Raw genomic sequence first — 19,910 nt, forward strand, 5'->3', positions numbered from 1 at the left:
TCTGTTATTTACCCCAATGTTTGTTCTTGCTTTGGGTGCCTGTCATCTTATCCCGATTTTACCACTTTCTGGCTGAGAGGCCTTGGTTTTCTCATCTATAAAATGGGCATAATGAGGCCTCTACCCCATGGGATTACTATGAAGATTAACTGAAGTGTAATGTAAAGCACTCATCATGGGTCCTGACTGTAGTAGGTGCTCAGTAAATATAATCAGTTATTACTACTATTATCATTACTATTGTCAGGCCAGCAGGATTTCTCCCTACCTCCATCTGTTAATATCTGTCATAAAAGGTGCTGTGAGGAACATAGCATCATTGGCCTTGAAATGGGCCACAAGTCTGATTTTATGACCCATAGTGCCAACTTGGTGTGAGTTAGAGGGTCATCGCATCCTCATGAGAATAGCTTTGTGTTTCTGCCCATCTGATTGCTCCCACGCATCACTCAGAGCTCAGGCCTGGGCCCTCTCTGCAAAGTCCCTTGATCTCAGCTGGCTTTGTTTGTCTTAAGGGCAAGGTGCTCACCAAGGGTTCTCCCGAGGCCACGTGTGAGACACACGCCAAGGCCAGAGGGATGGTGTGCTTTGCTCCCAGGGCCTCTAGGTTTCCACCTTGTTCACTCTCCCTATTCCATCAAATCCCGTGTGACTCTGGCTTTCCTGCTTGTCGTAGCTTCTCTTTCTCTCTTCAAGGAGAAAAGGATGGAATGGTCATTTGCGTTCTGATTTTCAAGTTGTGCAACTTTTGATCTTTTACCTGAAAGTTACAGAGCTAGGGGGCAGGGAACTTGGGGGTGAAGGGTAAGAGAGCTCTCTTTCAAGCCCTGAAATTGCATCATTTTTGATACTCTTGGAGTCCCATCTCTTACCTGTTTCAGTGATTTGAGTGTTTTGGGGGCATCTGGCATCACTGACTTCAAATTCCATGTTCTGACACACAGAAAATAATATTCTAATAGTGTGCTGGGATAAGTGTTCCTTGGTGCCCAAGACAACTGGCTGGGGCCTTTGGTGACCCCAGATGCTGCACAGATTCCCAGAGGGCTGATGGGATCAATATTTCATACACTTGAACCCACTGACTGGGAAACTCAGGACTAGATAATAGGTATCATTTCCCTTCCTCCTCTCCAAACCCTCAATGCCCAGGATCCCAACTCCTTCTCATGGCCATCACCTCTGTGCACCCAAATGCTCCAGCATCTGGAGCCATCTAGGGGTGAGGTGGGGAGGGGAGCAGGGAGGCAGAGGCAGAGATAAGAAAGACAGGAGGTGGCTTGGGTATAACAATCTGCTTCCCACTTGGTTCAGTCATCCTGCTGGCAACAATTTTTCTGTGAGGATTATTTAATAGTAACATAAACTACACACTTGGGCTCCATATTCATATTTAATTGCCTGACATTTATCTGATCAGCTTAATATTTGATTATATTCTCCCACCCAATGTCCTCTATGAAATTTCTTTTTATTTAGTGGTAGCTACCAAATACTTTTCATTTAATTCTCAGAACCCCTAAGATGGCCCTATGATCCCCACTCTATAGATTAAGAAACCAAAGTTAAGAGGGTGGTGAGTGTCTTGCCTCAAATCATCGGGGATGTGGGGGAAATTGACACCAGAGTCGCTTTTAATGACTCCATACTCAGTTGAGCAAATGAACTTTTATCGAGCACTGGCTCTGTGCCTGGTGTTGTGCTCAGCCTTGGGCCTGCAAGGATGCTGCTTTTCAACTGTTTGCTGTCTCAGTTGCACAGACTTGGGAAAGAAACTGCATTTACATGGTGCCTAATAGAAGGGAAAGAGGATATTACGCTGGCCCTTAAAACCTGCCATCTCAGTAAACTCTTCCTGCCATGCAGACTGATGTCTACCATGAGTCCCACTTTATGAATGAGAAAAGAGTCTTACAGAGGCTGTGGTGATTAGCCAAATGGTCACCCAGCAGAAGTGGAAAATCAGGATTTGCAAAATGGTCTGTCTTAAATGCTTGCACTGTGTCTGCACACATGTTGACACCATGCAGTGGATAAAACTCAAGTATCTCCAGGATCTGCCCCGTGTGTTCCGTGTTCCTGAGGGGGATCACCTTGCATTGCTGGAGCTGCCGGGACTCGGAGAAGGAAAGGAGGAAGGGGGGGGTGGCGTGCACACTGCCGCAGATGAGCTGTGTGTTTGCACGTGTGTGTGTGGCGCTGGGGGGACCTCCAAGCGCACAGGGAATGATGATTGGCTGGCTTGGGGCTTACTGAAGTTTGCCGTGGAATTAGTCATCGTCTCCTTATCTCATGACCTTGCATTTTCCTTTGGCAACTGAGTTCCTCCCTCTTCCTTTTCTCCTCGTGGCAGCAGGTAGGTGGGAATCTCTGTTTTCATGGTGTGCTGAGATGTGAGGGGCTCAGCCCCTCCGGCAGGGACCGTCCACCCAGCAGGTCTTCCATCTTGATTTACTTGATGATGTTCGGCTCCTGGGTCTCCAGTTTCTCAGGCGGACACTGGTACAGCTCGCCCTGGCGGGAATCTGCTGGAATCGCTCTCAGTGGTGGGATCAGCTCCCGTCTACAATGTGACCTCCTGGTTGGCGGGGTGTGGCCTGGAGCTCCCGCTCATCACTGCAAGGTAGGGAACCATTTTTGGTCACCTGTCCCTCCTTAAAATTGCTAACTGGCCTTAGGAGTCACAGAGGTGAGACTTTTTCTCAATCAGGAAAATTTACCTGCCTTGCTGCTTAAAGCAATAGTTCTTAATGTTAACAATGCTGCATCAGACTTACCTGAAGGTTGTGTTAAAACACAAGTTGCTGTGCCCTAGCCACACCATCCTAATTCGGTAGGCTTGGTGGCAGGGCCTGATAATTTGCATTTCTAATGAGTTCCAAGGCAGTGCTGATTCTGTTGATCTGGGGGCTAGTTTCTAGTTAATTAGTTTACAAGTAGATGTATTTTTATGCTTTTCAGAGGTTCACATTACCACTGTTTTCTTCTTGCTCCTCTTCTTCCATTCCATTAATAAGATTAATATATTAATCTTACTGGAATTCTTTGAGGCAAAAGGAAGTACAATTCATAGTGAAAGGAAGAAAAGCAGCCAGTTCTGAAAGCTCACCACCAGGTGGCACTAGAGCCACATAACCGTTGATTTGTCAATAAACAAACCTCTTTGGCCATAGTTTACAAAGCAGTAACTAAGAATCAGGCTCCTCCAAGCTCCTGGAACACATGCATGCTGTAATTTGTCCTTTTAAATGTTCACTAAAACCCGTAGAATGGGAACGATTGAGATGCCTTGTCTTTAAAATTTCTTTTCTCCCCTTGTATCTAACATGTTCTGAAATGAGTTCTCATTACTTACACCGTACTTGAGACTTTTAATCAATGTTAGAAAGCTAGAATCTATGTTGCACATTTCTTGACAATGTTTCACGGTTCTCTGGGTAGAAAAGACAAAAAATCATCAGTAAAATAAAGGAGGGAAAGGCTTTCGGTGATGGAGGGGGAGATGTCAAATGAGCCCCCTGTGATCCTGTGCTCCAAATGCCAAAGTTATCAACTCTGAAATGATGGAGTATAATCTAGGTCCACACTTAGAGAGGTGCTCACAACCTCCCCTTCTGAGTTTTCTCAGGCTCCTTAGCTCCTCTGGAAGCCTTCGGCCTGAGAAAGTCAGGACAACACAGAATAGCCCCCAACAAAAAAAGCCTCAGTCTGACTGTTTCTGTGTGGTTGTGAGTATGCACATCCATACGTGGTACTTAAGTAATATTACTGATCAAAATCATACATGTTCATTGTTGAAAATAGGGAAAGTACAGAAAAGCACAGAGAAAAGGTACAAATCACTCATAATCTCTCTGTTCAGAGATACTTTCTTTTAACACATTGAATGCATGTTCTGAAATACTCTTTTCCCCCAGGCAGTTTTTATATACACACACATATACATATATACACAAAATACATATATATGTATATTTATATATATTTGGTGGCTCAGACAATAAAGAATCCACCTGCAATGCAAGAGACCCAGGTTTGATCCCTGGGTTGGGTAGATCCCCTGGAGAAGGGAATGGCAACTTACTCCAGTATTCTTACCTGGAGAATTCCAAGGACAGTGGAGTCTGGCGGGCTACTGTCTATGGGGTCACAAAGAGTCGGACATGACTGAGTGACTAACTAGTTATATATATTTGGTTTTTAAACTTCAAGTTGGTACATCAGATAAGACACTGTATTTGCAACATGCCCTTTTCACCTACTGGTATGAATGGAATCTTTCCCCATTTCATTAAGCATGCTTTTTAATGGCTGATAGTATTCTACTGCGTGGTATGTCATGATTTATTTGACCCACTTACTGTACTGAAAGCAGGGTTAGGTATGCAGTGTGCACACAGGTGCTGGATAAGGACTCTGCTAGATGGAGTGGCCTGTTTCTGCTGGGGATACTGAGCGCAGAGGGTCTGTGGATCAGGGTGAGCTCTCATCTGACTGTGAAGATACAGTCAGAGAGCACAGGCTTCTCCTTCCACTCTGCATCAGGACCAGAGCAACAGAGGCTGCACTCATCACTCTTCACTCTGCCTCTGTGTTCGCCCAGGATCAGTAGAGGGGGAGAGTGGGACACCCTTAGAGACCCCTCATATTTACCTTTCATTTTCTCTGCTGTGATGGGAGAGGGATTATTCTGGAGCTCGTGCTCATGGTCTGGAAACGTGGGAGACTGTGTGGTCCTTGAGATGGAGCTGTGCTCTGTCTGGAGCAGCTGCTGGAGGGTCCTTGTGGTTAATGCTTTGTTTCTGACATGTCGCAGCGCTGTGCCCACTGAAGGAGCAGAGGAAGGATCCGGGTTGGTCCAGGTGACAACACAGAGACTACAGAGGACAAGTCCACCTTTAGGAGGACACTTTCGCATCCAACTTTCTAACACAGCGATTCCTGGTAAAGGGGCCATAGCGGGTGCAGCATTTCTCGTTGAAACTTTCAGTGGCATCCCCAGGCAAACAACATCCTCCTGATAGGGTGACAGTCTTAAAGTTAGCATACTTTGTTAATTTTCCAGTGTCTAAGAATGACTTTCCTAAAATTAAATCTGGGATATCCTTGTCAATATGATCCCAGTCTTTCAGTTTTACAGAGGAGGAAACTGAGTGGATTAGCTTCCTATGGCTGTCATAACAAATTATACAAGCTTGGTGGCTTAAAATGACTGAAATGTATTCTCCTAGAGTTCTGGAGGCCAAAGTGCAAAGTCAAGTTGTTGGCAGGGCCACGCTTCCTCCTGAGGTCTAGGGGAGGATCTGTTTTCTGCCTCTATGAGTTTCTGGTGGCTGTTGGCATCCCTTGCTGCGGTGCATCATTCCAACCCCTGCCTCCCGGTCACATGGTCTCTTCCTCTGCCGTCTCCAAACTCCCTCTGTCTCTCTGTTATAAGGATAAATAGGATTGCACTTATGGCCCACCTGGATAATCCGGGATGATTCCCTCTTCTCAAGATCCTTAATCACATCTGTTGCTCTATGATATAACACCCATAGTTTCCAAGAATTAGGACTTATCTTTTTGAGGGCCACCATTCAGCTTGCTCTACTCAGGCTTGCCTGAAGCTCATACAAATAGCTGAAGCAGGGTCCAGATATGAACTTGAGTGTTTGCTTCTCAAAGAGTTCAGTCTTCTTCTCTAGAATTTCATAGACCAAGATCCATGGTAGCCACTGCCTTTCTAAATTAAACTCCAAAGTGATCCCACATGATATTGAGCATTTTAGAAACCATATCCATGGGATTGCAAAGAGTCAGACATGACTGAGCGACTGAACTGAACTGAGGAATTTGGGGGCTCAGGAGAATGCAAGAGTGGTTGTCCAAAAGTTGGCAAGTGGTCCAAAATCTTCTACCCTCCCAAGAAGAAAGATGCTGGACCTGCAAAGAAGTCCATCCTTGGCTGGAGGAATGGAGTTTTTCCTCTAGTAGGACAGGTTAGGAAAAGTAGATGGCCCTGAGGCTATTGGAATCTGATAAGTGAGTAAGTGCACTAGAGCTCTGCCACTGTGAAGCCCATTACTGTGCTATTTCCCTTCTCACAGTGAGAGAACTGCCAAATACCTGTTGAGAGATTTTTTTCCCTGCCATCATGTTTTGTTGCTGATGCTCTTTACATCACTGCCTGCAAAACAACTAGGGGATAAGCCAGCCTTCACCTGGCCATTTGAAATGGCCCTCAAATGATGTATTCATATAGGACAATCTTTTTTTAAAAAGATGAGTTTTGTTTGCATTTTGGAAATGCAGTGGTATTTCATTAACACTCCAGGACAGTGTGGGATTCAAGAGGAAATCTCTTGAGTTGGTCAAGGCAATCTGGGTTTTAATCAAAACCCCTCTCACTTGGCTGGTGAGCTGTTGAATCACATTGGGTTTCATTTTCTTCATCTCTTAAGGAGGCATTAGGTTATCCAGATGACCCACCTCAAAGGGTTGCTGGGGTAGCTAATGAAATGGAAACTTCAGGTAAAGCATGAAACAGTGTTCAAACACAAGCCCAGAGTGCAGTTATTTCTCTGCACGGATGTGTGATGGGGAAGCAGGTGGTTGGGCTTAAAAGAAATTCTAATAGAGAAACCAGAGTTCAGTGCCAATATTCCTCAGCTTGGTTGGCTCTGTTTTTATAGGTGTCAGCTGCTTTATGCCTTCCCCACTCCTTGTGGAAGGTGGCCAACTTTTCCCTATTCACAGGGCCAGCTACACTTTTTTTCCGGGAAAAACTCAGTATTTAATTAGACTTTCAGGACTCACCAGTGTTTGGAATTCACATTTTGAGTTGACAGTTGAGATAGTTTTGTCTGATGTGATTGTGTGATGCTGATTAAAGGAATCGTGATATAAAAAGTGAGCACCTACTTATGCTTGCCTTAAAAATTGCATAACTGGACTGAGGGTTCTCTTGAAGCCACATCTTGAACCTGAGGGTCTCTGCATACATGAAGGCATTTTAACCTGTATTCTGCTGTCTTGATGATGAGATGAGATGCTGCAAGGTGGAGTAATTAGTTTCCTGTATTTTCTATATTGCACTTCCCTGGTAGCTCAGCAGTAAAGAATCCTCCTGCCAATGCAGGAAATGGGAACCCACTCCAGGATTCTTGCTTGGGAAATTCCATGGAAAGAGGGGCCTGACAGGGGACAGTCAATGGGGTTGCGAAAGAGTTGGACACAACTTAGCGACTAAAATAAGCACATTTTCGGTATCATGACCTTCTCCCACAGGTGTCCCTGTGCACATCTCAGCCAGTCACCTCCAGAAGCTGTTACAAACCAGCGCTGATGACTTCACATCCAGGTACCTCAATGTTAGTGACTTCACTGTGACGGAGGATCTAAAGTCTTGCTATGAACATATGTGGACCTTCTCCTGGTCCAGCCAGGTTGGGGACTTGCCCAACTTCATCAAGGTATGTATGGTATCCCTTTTGGCTTTATGGATTTGGTGCTCTGAAACAATTTTGTGAAAAAAAAAATCAGAATTATATGAATGAAAACTGTCATGATTTGTGAATTTTGTTGGAATACTCAAGTAAAAGAGCCCAATGATCTTTCTGAAAGTTTTCAAGGTATGTTTTGTATCTCATATTCCTGATAAAGCAATTTAAACATAATGTTGCCTTTTCTAACTTGATGTAGGTAAAGAAATTGTTGGTCAGTGTCCACCATATAATAACTCTACATCTGTTATTGGATAATTTAAGCAGATGTGATTGACTTAGATTATCATCGAGGCAGATGGCAGAGCAGAAGGAAGTTTAGGAACGGATTTGCTGTCTTTGGATAATGACAAAACCAGATGCTCTTGCATATTTAGGGTTTTAAAAAATAATCTAACGATCATCTAGCATTTGGTTTTATGAAGTGAAATCCGAGATGAAATTTTATTCTTGTTATTTGGTATTGCGGGTCATCTGGTTTTCAAACAGAATCCTTGGGTGGAGATGGAGGAAGGATGGAAGTCATCTCATGGCACTTGTTTCCTGACATTTTATTTTAGTATTTTGGATTGTAAACTTGTAAAATAGAAAAGCCCATGGGAACAAAAATCTCTTGCAAGACTTGAGAGACCAGCATAGTATGCATTTTTTGGTAACTCTACTTGCAAATAAATATTCTTCTAGTCTACTGGGGCTTTCATTCACCACTACTTACTGTTAGGCTTCTAGATTTCAAGCCCGGTCTCCCTCTGTTTTCGCTCTCTAGCTATCTGATTATTGTAAATGAATGTGAAAACACCCTTTGTCATTTGTTTCAAGCAAGATTAGACTTCTGTTCCATGGCAGGATTCACCAGAAATGTGACCATCTTAGGTATCTAATGAAAACCTCACCGGAGTGAACTCTGCTGTGACCACACGTGTGGTATATGATGGTGGCGTCTTCCTTGGACCCATATTTGGAGACATGTTGGTCACTGCCAACCAATACCCTCAGGTGAGAGCAGATGGGCCCCCCAAAGTGAAGGACTGGTTTCAAGTCTACTGCAGCCTCTCCTTATTTGTGATGTGGGACAACCCCAAGGGTCAGTTTTCTAATTTGTGAAACAGAGACAGCCGTGGCTGTGCTCTTTCTACTTTCACAGGGTATGGAGAAAACTCTGAAAATACAAGTGCTTTGTAAACACAACATCCAGTTGTTATAATTACTGATGCTCTTATGGTACCCAAAATAGAGAATCTCTAGCTACATACTTTTTATACCTCCTCACAGTGGCCTTGGAAAGTAAATGGGCTGAGTCAACTGCTTTTCTCTTTAAAATGTCTTTTGCACTTTCCCCTCTTAAAAGTCATGTGCTTTCAATTTGAGACAGTTTTAAAATGCAAAATCTATAAGAATAATATAACCAAACCTGGGTACCCAAACAAAAATTAACAATTGCTAACATTTGATGTATGATCCCTTCCCTCCATAAGCAAACACTATCATAAATGTAGTGTGTTTTTAATCCTTATTTTATAGGTAAAGACTGACAGTCTTATCTTTTTCACCACTTTCATCTACAAGTATTGTAGAGTTCTATTAGATTAACCTTAGTCCCAGTGAGAGGGAAAGATATATAATTTATTCCCATTCTAAGACAAAAAAGGCCCCAACCCAAATGTCCAAACCCACTATAATCTTCAGTTATATTGGCATTTACCAGCAAAGATAGGGCTTTTCATAGGCAGTAGGTCCTAAGTTAAAAAATATAAGGTGATAAAAAGTCCTTGCAGAGTTTGAATTTACTTCTATGTGAGAGGGAATTTACTCCAGACTGAGCCTGTCTAATTGTAAAAATATTAGGTTTCTGCATATTAACCATCATTTAGAAATAGCCTAACATGTTGAGTCATGCTTTACAACTGAGGGTCTATTATTGGAAAATAGAAGGAAAAAATAGAGAATAGGTGAATCACTAACACATTTCAGTTTGGGCAAACTTCACACGTCCTTTAGGAATACCCTTGAGCATATGAAATGTGTACATCTGCTTTTAACGCTTTTGCCTTTTTCTAGGTGGTTGTGCGAGTGAATGACATACCAGCTTATTGTTCAGGTTCCTGTGCCTTCCAATACCTTGAAGGGTCAACTCCCCAGGTCTACTCTGTGTGGTATGCCCTCGGTATGACGTGTACTTGACATTGAAATGGGCGTCAACTTTATTTTTTGATTGCAGTGTAGTTGATTTGCAATGTAATGTTAGTTTCAGGTGTACCACTCAGCGATTCAGTTTTATATGTATATATACCTATAAAGTGAAAGAGAAGTCGCTCACTTGTATCTGACTCTTTGTGACCCCATGGACTGAAGACCATCAGGCTCCTATGTCCATGGGGTTCTCCAGGCAAGAATACTGGAGTGGGTTGCCTTTTCCTTCTCCAGGGGATCTTCCAGACCCAGGGACTGAAGCTGTATCTCCTGCATTGCAGGCAGACGCTTTACTGTTTGAGCCACCAGGGAAGCCACATATACCTATAAATCTGTGTATATATGTGTGTCTGCATGTGTGTATGCTTGCATGCTCAGTTGCTCATCATGTCTGATTCTTTGTGATCCCATGAACTTTAACCTGTCAGGCTCTTCTGTCGATGGAATTCTTCAGGCAAGAATACTGGAGTGGGTTGCCATTTCCTATGTGTATACTTAGTTGCTCAGTCATGTCCGACGCTTCGCAAGCCCATGGACTGTAGCCCACCAGGCTCCTCTGTCTATGGGGATTCTCCAGGCAAGAATACTGCAGTGGGTTGCCATGTTCTGCTCCAGGGGATCTTCCCAACCCAGGGATCAAACCCAGGTCTCCCACATTGCAGGTGAATTCTTTACTCTCTGAGTCACTAGGGAAGCACCTTTCCAGGGGATCTTCCCAGCCCAGGGATCAAGCCCATGTCTCCTGCATTGGCAGGTGGATTCTTTACCACTGAGCCACCTGGGAAGCCCCATATATATGTGTATATTTGTTGTTGTTCAGTTGTGTCTGACTCTTTGTGACCCCATGGACTGCAGCACACCAGACTTCCCTGTCTTTCACCATCTCACAGAGCTTGCTCAAACTCGTATCCATTCAGTCAGTGATGCCATCCAACCATCTCATAGTCTGTTGTCCCCTTCTCCTCCTGCCTTCAGTCTTTCCCAGTATCAGGGTCTTTTTCCAATGAGTCAGTTCTTCACATCAGGTGGCCACAGTATTGGAGTTTCAGCTTCAGCATCAGTCCTTCCAATGAATATTCAGTATTGATTTCCTTTAGGATTAACTGGTTTGATCTCCTTGCAGTCCAAGGGACTCTCAAGAGTCTTCTCCAACACCAGAGTTCAAAAGCATCAATTCTTTGATGCTTAGCTTTCTTTATGGTCCAGTTCTCACATCCACACATGACTACTAGAAAAACCATAGCTTTGACTAGACAGACCTTTGTTGGCAAAGTGATATCTCTGCCTTTTAATATGCTGTCTAGGTTTGTCATAGCTTTTCTTCCAAGGAGCAAGCATCTTTTAATTTCATGGCTGCAATCACCATCTGCAGTGATTTTGCAGCCCAAGAACATAAAGTCTGTCACTGTTTCCATTGTTTCCCCATCTGTTTGCCATGAAGTGATGGGACTGGATGCTATGATCTTAGTTTCTTGAATGTTGAGTTTTAAGCCAACATTCCAAAAACAGGTTTCCATGTATACATATATGTATTCTTTTCCAGGTTCTTTTCCCTTATAGATATTACAAAATATTGAGTATAGTTCCCTATACTATGCAGCAGGTGCTTGGTGGTTATCCATTTTATGTATAGTAGTATGTGTTACTCCCAAACTCCTAATTTATCCCTCCGACAACCTTTCCCCTTTGATGACCATAAATGTGGGTTTATTTCTTTTGCATGAGTGTGTGCGGGGTGTGGGGTTACTATTTCTATGTGTGAACTTTAAGATCAGAGTGATTTGTTGGAAGGTATGTCCCTGGTGATGGCTAAATAGACGGTACATCAGCTCATGGGGTGAATGTTGAGTGGCACAACAAAAGGGCAATTTTTAGCTAATCTAAATGAAATGGTCATGATTTGAAATGGTAGGTTTTTGATGACTTAAAATGTTGTATATTCTTTGTCCCTTGTTTCAAAATATTCTTTAGTTTTTCCCCATTTTTTAACTGATTAGTGATTTGTCATTACTAGTTTAAGAAAATTTAAGTGGAGGGCTCTAGGCTATTAAAATAAACACAGATTCCAATATATGAGTCAGCATTCAATTCCTTGAATTTTGAGAGAGAAGGTGAGAGGGAATGGATATTTGACAGAGTTCTCATAAATGGAGTGATATTGCTGAGAGATGATTTCTTTCTTCTTTTAAGATGCCATTGGCCTACTGGTTTATATGACTGGAACTAGTTTCTCTGGTGACTACGAGGCCCTGCAGGTTACAGTAAACAAAACAAGTTGCAAAGTTATTTTCTCAAACCAAACAAACGTGGTGTGTCAGACAAGCCTGCTGCCTGTTGGAGCGCATCAGATCTTGATGTTGGTTAGACCCTCTGGTCTTGCCATCAATGCCAGTGGAGGAGGCCTCTTCCTAAATGTGGAACCCAGACTGCACACTGTGGAGCCTTCCCGAGCTGCAGACATTGGTAATCTGTGGGGACCCGCATTGCATCTGATGCTCTGAGACCTTCATTCTTGCCAACCTGCAGGAATCTAGTCCGTATCCACTGTGGTTCACAGCTTTTTGTTTTCTGCCATCAGCATTTCTTCTAATGAGTAATGGACATTTGAGCCCTTAAATGAAGTCACTTGCCACATAAAATACCATAGTTTGGTTGATGGTGTCAGGCGTCACAGGGTCAATCATTAAGTCACTGGGACAATCTGATCAAGTGGAAATGACACTAGGTGGAGATTTGGGACGTGTGGCTGTGTTTTCAGCCTGCCAAAGTCAGAAGTGTGACCTTAGATATTTCATATACTCTGTGGGTCTTAGTTTCCTTATAATGATGAGGATGGGCTTGGCATCATTTACTGAGCACCTCTTCTAGGCAGCTGTATACCCTAAATGCTAACAGTTGCCTGAAAGATGGAATTCATATCCTCATTTTTCAGATGATATAATAGGGGTTCTAAGAGAAGAGTGATGTGCTCAAGGCTTCCTGATGGAAAGTACAAGTGGCTAGGACTTCAGCCCAGGAATTTTGAGGGGGACACCGTTCAGGACTTCTCTTTCTGTTGTTGAACCTAGGGTTGGGGTACCCAGTATGTGGCTCGAACCCCTTAGTCCCCTGGAAGGGTCCCCGAGCCTGTGGCATCCCCTGTTCTTCTGTGTCCCGTGAGGATCGTGACTTGATTGCTTCTCCTCCCTTGCCACCCGACTCGTCGTAGAACTTTCTTACAGCCTTGGTTGTAGAAGAGCTTTCTGTTAGCCTTCAGGTTGTTGGCAGTGAGCTCTGCTCCACGTGTAGGTGTATTTCTGATGTTTGTGTATCCTCTACTCTGCCGTCCTGATCTCTCCAGATAGAGCTGTTTTATAAGATATTTTAAATGTCCAGCCGAAGATCCCTTTGCTTTTATTTTTGGAATTTTGTTTTCTGGCTATTGGCATTTATTTTTCATTGAATTTTAAAATCAGCTTGATTAATTTAAATTAAAAAAAATTTTTTTTAGTGTTTTTATCATAACTGCGCTGGTGCTTTGGTTTAACCCAGAAAGATATGCCATCTTATGATGTTCACTTTCCGTACATTTACTTTAGTTTTCTTATTTAAGTTTTAACCCATCTGTTAGATTCATCAGCAGCATTTCCAAGCTTTCTTCAAGTTTGTTCATATTCTTGAATTGTTCTTGTCAAGACTGTTTCCAGATATTGTATCTTTTATGTTGCTATTGTATGTTGGCTCTTCTTCAGTGTTATTCTTTAACTTAGAAGTCTGTTGTGGTCATGCCCTGAATCTTCAGGGCATGTTTATATCTTTAACTTCAGGGGACTATTCCAATCAGTCACGTGATACTGAAAGGTCTCCATCAGGTTGTATAAGTTTCCTTTCTCTCCCTGACACATGTGCCATCTCCTCACTCTCATATATCTCTATTTGGTGGCTTTACTGCCTCTCCTTTATCCCCTTTTGAAGAGATGGCAGACCAGAGTCATTGCTCATCCACGAGCAATGGGCTTCCTGTCCATCAGATGGATCAAGGGCTGCCCTCCAGATGGGATATCAGTGTGACTAGTGCCATCCCTCCTCGTATTGACACTACGATTGCTATAGTTGCTCCTCAGTGGTCAGCACAGAAGTCCTGATGACACCAGGTGCTGATGGTAGTCACTTCTATATCATCATGGAAACCAGAACCTTGTTGGTGTGGTACCGTATCACAAAGCTGGAAAGGCTAAGGCTGTCATTTAAAGATGAGGGAGTGGGAATTCGCTGGTAATCTGGTGGTTAGGAATCTGCACTTTTGCTGCGGAGAGCATGGATTTAGTCCCTGGTTGGGGAACTTAAGACCTGCAAGCCATGCAGTATGGCCAAAAATTAAAAAAAAAAAAAAAGATGAAGGAGACGAGACCAGTGAATTCAGGGACAGTAGTGCAAATGACCTGCTGTAAGTGGCAGAGCAGTCTGTGGCCCTGACTCTGGGACCCTGTTCTTTCTACCACTTTATACTTCCTCTCTTGTACTCTTTTCTTGCAAAAAGAGTTTAAGTTTTATAGAATTGACAGGGATGATATTTAAAAATCTTGAGCAGAAAGAGTTTTCGGAAACCATCTACTTTATTTCTCTGTTCCATGATTGTGTCGTATCCCTATGTTTTATTCTTGAATATCTCCTTTTCTCTGCCCTCTAGTCACTGTATCTCCCACCTTATTTAGTAGTTTATATCTTTACTCCAGTCTCTTTCTGCGTTTTGAACGTGCCTTGTGTTTTGACTATGCAGCTTCATGTTTTTCTTTCACCTGTTTCTTGTATGGGTTGTCGACTAGCACAACGTGTGTCCAATCTGAAAGTGTTGCTTCTTTGCAGGAGGTCTCTGGGCCACCGTCCAAGGCTCTGGTTTGGATAATGTTAACCTGGTGTTATTTGGATCCCAGTCTTGTCTCATTAATGTCACTACAAGCAACTCACGAAGAATCCAGTGCAAAGTTCCATCCAAAGTAAGTGGAATCTTTTGACATCTCCTTTCTGGGTAGGTGACCATTATTAATGTGCAGTTAATTATGTGTAAGGTTCTCAGTGGATCATTTCTTAGAACTAAGTTAACTGACATGATCTTCTCATCATGAGAGCATGTTTACTTGTATTGCTTACATGGACACACTTCTGCTATGAAGTGGGAAGCTGACCCCACCAGTGTGGCTTGTAATTAGCATCAGTTAATATCTTTTAAAAGAAAATGACCAGACTGTCCCAGTCCACACTCTTAATGAATATTAGTGCCACTGAGTAAATATATTAATCTAGTGTACATTCTGAGTGTTGGTTTGCAAGACATATATCTTATAATTTTGCTTCTTTCTCAAGCAAACAGCTTAGTTTTCATCAGCAATTTTGTTTTCTGGCATCGATGGGACTGGTGAACTTTGGAATATTCTAGAATGTCTGCATGTATGCGTGCTAAGTCACTTCAGTCATGTCTGACTCTTTGCAACCCTATGGATTGTAACCCACCAGGCTCTTCTGTCTATGGGATTCTTCTGGCAAAAATACTGGAGTGGGTTGCCATGCCCTCCCCCAGGGCATCTGTCTGACCCAGGGATTGAACCTGGGTCTCCTGCTTGGCAGGCAGCTTCTCTACGACTACCGCCACCTGGGAAGCCCTTCTTTTCTCCAGGGGACCTTCCCAACCCTGGGATTGAATGCAGGCCTCTTGCATTATAGTCTGATTCTTTACTGTCTGAGCCACTACTCAGCCCTTGGACGTCTGGTTCCTATGAAATAAATAGCTTAGTTAATCCTAGTTACTCCCTACTGCTTCCCTGTTCCCTTAGATGCAAGTCCCTTAGCTTTCTCATCCCTCTTCAGTTGGTTCCGTCTCATAGATGGCACAAGAGGTTTGGGTCCAGGCCCTTGCCTAGTGCTGTGGGAGAGAGTCATGCTCACAGCTGAGCTTCAGCCTCCTATTTAGAGTTCACTTCAGTGCCATCAACATTCCTAGCACATCCATGATCCTCAAAGAAGGCTGTCTGCCAAACAATAAAGATCTCTGAAAGAAAAGATAGTTCAGAATAATTTTTGATCTTTGGTCTCGTATTTTTAATCTCATCCAATTATTCAAATATTATGAAATATTAGCTTTTATATATAAACTGCATGCAGTTCTAACATATGCTTGTATTGTGATTCATTTCTTGTTATTGGACATTTAGATAATTTCCAAAGTTTTGTATATTTATTGTGTACTCACCGTGTGCCAATATAAAAACACAGACATATGAACCTTTTGACACAGGTATCCAGTTGTCTGAAACTCTTCTTAAATTAATGCTCTCATCGTCACATGGGTGCCTGCTTTCTGATCCCTTGGCCAACACTGAGTATCAGCGCTTTAGTATACATTGACCATTTTAAGGGGTAAAATTTTTACTGATTGAATTTCTTTCACTAGAGAGAATAAATATTAGGAGAGTCAACTTATAGATTTGAACCAAGCAATGCATGCAAGTTCAAAAGAAAATGATAAAACAATTGCTCTCTCTCCTATCTCACTTCCCCATTCAAGTCCCCCTTTCTGAAACAACTACTTTCAATTCCTTTGATTATAGTTACAGAACCATTTTTTGGTTAAATCAATAAACCATATTTATATTATTACACTATTTAAATGATAATGGTAGAATCAGGCAATATATATTTTTTATAGTTTGTTTTTTCTTAGAGGTTTTTTTTACATGTCTTCCTTCTAATGAAAATACTCTGTATTTAAAAAAAAATTCTTTATATCAGTTGCTCTTTTTCTTGATGCTTTCTCTTCTGCTTCAATTTAACTTGGTGATTTCCAGATTTATTTTACAGGTTTCATCCTAGTGTTTCCCTTGATTGCTCTCCTGAATAGATTGACTGTTTCTTGGAATTTCTTTCTCCTTTTTGGTTATTGTTTATTTTTTGAGGTCATATCTGTAATAAATAGTCCACAACAGAAAATGTGGGAGGGAAGTTTTCTGAGTACTTAAACGTCTGAACGTATGCTCATACTTGATGGATAGTTTAGCAAGATATAGATGTTTATTTGAAATTGCTCTTTTTTTTCAGAACCAATTGATATGTTAATTGCAAATCACTCTTATTTACTCTTTAATCTGTTAGATAGTCCACTTACCTTACCTATTCTAAGTACTAGTCACTGTGTGTGTGAGAGAAAGAGAGAGAGACTTGAAAGTAGCAATTATATCCTTTAAAAACAATTTTCTTGAAATTAATATTTTAAACTAATTCTAATGGACTTCACTCACGTCAGTCTTATTTGCAGAGTTTTGATTTTAAAAATTAATTTTCAGGGGGAAGATGGCCCTACTGTGAATGTGACTGTTATCTTGGGGGGCCGTTCTGTGGTTCTTGCCATGGCATTTACGTATGTGTCCTCTTTAAATCCAGTAATCGTGTCTCTCAGCAGAAACGGAAGCAGCATAGCAGGTAAAATACCTCATTCTGGAGGATATTTTCATTTTAGACCACTGATCCTATAAGAAAGGCAAACAATGGCCTTATTAATTTTTAATGAATGTAGTATTATATTTTGGATGGAAGTTATTTTTCTGAAAACCTGGAGACTGATTTTCTCATCTTTGTGTGCTCAGTTGCTAAGTTCTGTCCGACTCTTTGTAACCCCATGGACTGTAGCCCACCAGGCTCCTCTGTCCATGGGATTTTCTAAGCAAGAATACTGGAGTGGGTTGCCATTTTCTCCTCTTGGGGATCTTCCTGGCTCAGGGATTGAACCCACGTCTCCTGCACTGGCAGGCAGATTCTTATCACTGGGCCACTTGGGAAGCTCTTTCTCATCTTAGCCATCATTAAATAAAATCTCCTTATATACATTTTTCTCTCTGTAAAATTGAGAACCATTTCTATCTTGAAAATGGGAATTCAATGGTAAAAATTCAGTAAATGTTTATTGCACCTATCATGTGCCAATAATAATAGCACAGACATATAATTGGAATTAATCTTTGTCATTAATTGATAGTATTATTAGCCTCAGTTTACAGATTAGGAAACTAAGGGACAGAGAGAATAAGTAACTTGTCTAAGATGTTATTTGTAGGAAGTATTAGAGCAGGGATTTGAACTCAACCAGCCTGGTTGCAGATTCCAAGAACCCAGCCACTTATAGTTTACTATAAAATAGCATTCGGGGCAGCAGTTCCTATTATAGCAGTTATTTGATATGATTAGAGAATAGTATATTCTGATGAACTTGTTCCTTGAGAGACAGGTATAGAAAAAATGAATTCTTTAACATTCCAACTGCATTAAATGACTTAATCTTTGATGCTTTAGATGATACAACAGGATGGAACTATGACAATTTATTATCATGTCTGTGTAGATTTGGAAAAGTAGCGGGTAGCACGGTGTTTTGGTTAATTGGATGCCAGACGACAGAGTTTATGGCAGACATGTCTAAGGGTTTATTATACAAGACCATCAAATTTCCCAAAGAAACAGCCTGGACTCCATCCTTCTGGTAGTATTTTCATTTTCCATTGCTCAAGAGTACATAAATAAAGGGAGGTGTCCTTTAGCTTCTCAATATTATTCAGCTCAGAGAGTGCAGAAGAAGAATTTGCTGCCTGAGGCGACCAAAGTGTGTAAAATTCCTTAGTGGTATAGATTCTTCCCAACGAAGTAGAAAGGGGAGGAGGGAGCCCTGTGTTCTATTCAGATTTCAGTGATTTTGGCTTTTAATAAAATTTCCCACCTATAATGAAAAGAATAAATACATTGCATCAGTGCCTCAAAGGCATCTCATATTAGCTTGACAATTGACCAGGAGCCCAAGGAGTTCATGTTATTGATATATACAACATGATGCATTATTTGCAGGATTTCCACTTGCATTGAGATCTTTCTACAGGCAGAATAAAGAAGAACATGTTATAAAACCCCAAGTGAGGGGTACCCTACTGGGAAAGTCTATTTTGAAAGTTGGAGGGTATTAATACATATCTCCATCACGAGGATGCTGATGCTGATGATGACAACAGAGTCAAGAAGAAATCAGAGAAAAAAGAGGAGCAGGGGAAGGAGGAGAAAGAGTTTGATGTGAGGGACCATTAGTGTGGTTTTTGTCATCAGCGCTAGATTTGAATGAATCCCGACTTAACCACTCCCTGGGCAAATTACTTAAAATTTTTTGCCTTTTTTTTTTTTAATGAAAAAGGTACTGGCATCTTTATTTTTAATATTTATTTATTTGTTCTTACTTGTGGCACTCAGGATCTTTGATCTTTGTTATGGCATGAGAACTCTTAGTTAACAGCATGCAGGATCTAGTTCCCTGACCAGGGATTAAACCTAGGCTGCCTGCATTGGGAGCATGGAGTCTTAGCTATTGGACCACTCCCTTAACTTTATTTTTAGTGTCTCCAGTTGTTAGGTGGGAATAATCCTTTCAAGGCAATTGGCAAAAATGGAGATAAAGTAGGTAACAGTACCTAGCCCACCCAGGAACTAACATGGAGTAAACACTCAATAAATGCTTTGTCGAAGTGAACACCATCATTCTGCCAGATACTGGATGTGGAATAAATGGGTCAAAGACAACCTCTGTACACTGGCTCCGTATGACTTCCTCCTTTAAGCAGGGGGGGATCCATCAGCTGAAAACTCCGCCAATGCCAAATTCAAATTCTTTCACACCCAGTTGTTTTAAAGAAAGAAAGAAAGAAAGAAGTCACTCAGTTGTGTCCAACTCTTTGTGATCCCATGGACTGTAGCCTACCAGGCTACTCCATCCATGGAATTTTCCATGCAAGAGTATTGGAGTGGGTTGCCATTTCCTTCTCTGGGGATCTTCCCGATTCTGGGATGGAACCCAGGTCTCCCACATTGCAGGCAGACATTTTACCATCTGAGCTAAGAGGGAAGCACCGCCCCAACCCCTGCACTGCCCACAAGCATATTTATTTAACCTTTTAGAGCCTATCTGCTTTACACACCCTACAAAAACGCATTTAACATCTGATAGCAATAGATCAGATCAACCTGGAGGACTCAGAGCCATTGCCACCCTGCAAAGCTCTCTGACCCAGAAACTACCCTCTGGGATGCTGAGTGACTCATTATGTGAGGGGCATAGAAGCTACCTCTCTGATCTCTTTCTCCCCTAGGAGTTCTTTGCCCTCCTCCTCTTCTGGGTGGCAGTCTCTGATTGATGCTTCTGGAAGGTCTCCAGCTGACAGATTTCCCCACCTA

General features: G+C 42.0%; 1 protein-coding gene across 1 annotated transcript in view; it reads left to right on the top strand.

The window, feature by feature from the left end:
- PKHD1 (PKHD1 ciliary IPT domain containing fibrocystin/polyductin) overlaps window positions 1–19,910 on the top strand; it is a 452,170-nt gene that overhangs the window by 36,448 nt on the left and 395,812 nt on the right. The window contains exons 21-28 of the mRNA XM_040249475.1: window positions 2,485–2,623; window positions 4,817–4,944; window positions 7,270–7,454; window positions 8,358–8,480; window positions 9,543–9,648; window positions 11,865–12,137; window positions 14,520–14,650; window positions 16,991–17,126. Of these exons, the coding sequence (XP_040105409.1) occupies window positions 2,485–2,623; window positions 4,817–4,944; window positions 7,270–7,454; window positions 8,358–8,480; window positions 9,543–9,648; window positions 11,865–12,137; window positions 14,520–14,650; window positions 16,991–17,126 (1,221 nt within the window). The remainder of the gene's footprint in view (window positions 1–2,484; window positions 2,624–4,816; window positions 4,945–7,269; window positions 7,455–8,357; window positions 8,481–9,542; window positions 9,649–11,864; window positions 12,138–14,519; window positions 14,651–16,990; window positions 17,127–19,910) is intronic.

The sequence above is a fragment of the Oryx dammah genome, unplaced genomic scaffold (genome assembly GCF_014754425.2).
Source record: "Oryx dammah isolate SB20612 unplaced genomic scaffold, SCBI_Odam_1.1 HiC_scaffold_11, whole genome shotgun sequence".
Lineage (NCBI taxonomy): Eukaryota > Metazoa > Chordata > Mammalia > Artiodactyla > Bovidae > Oryx > Oryx dammah.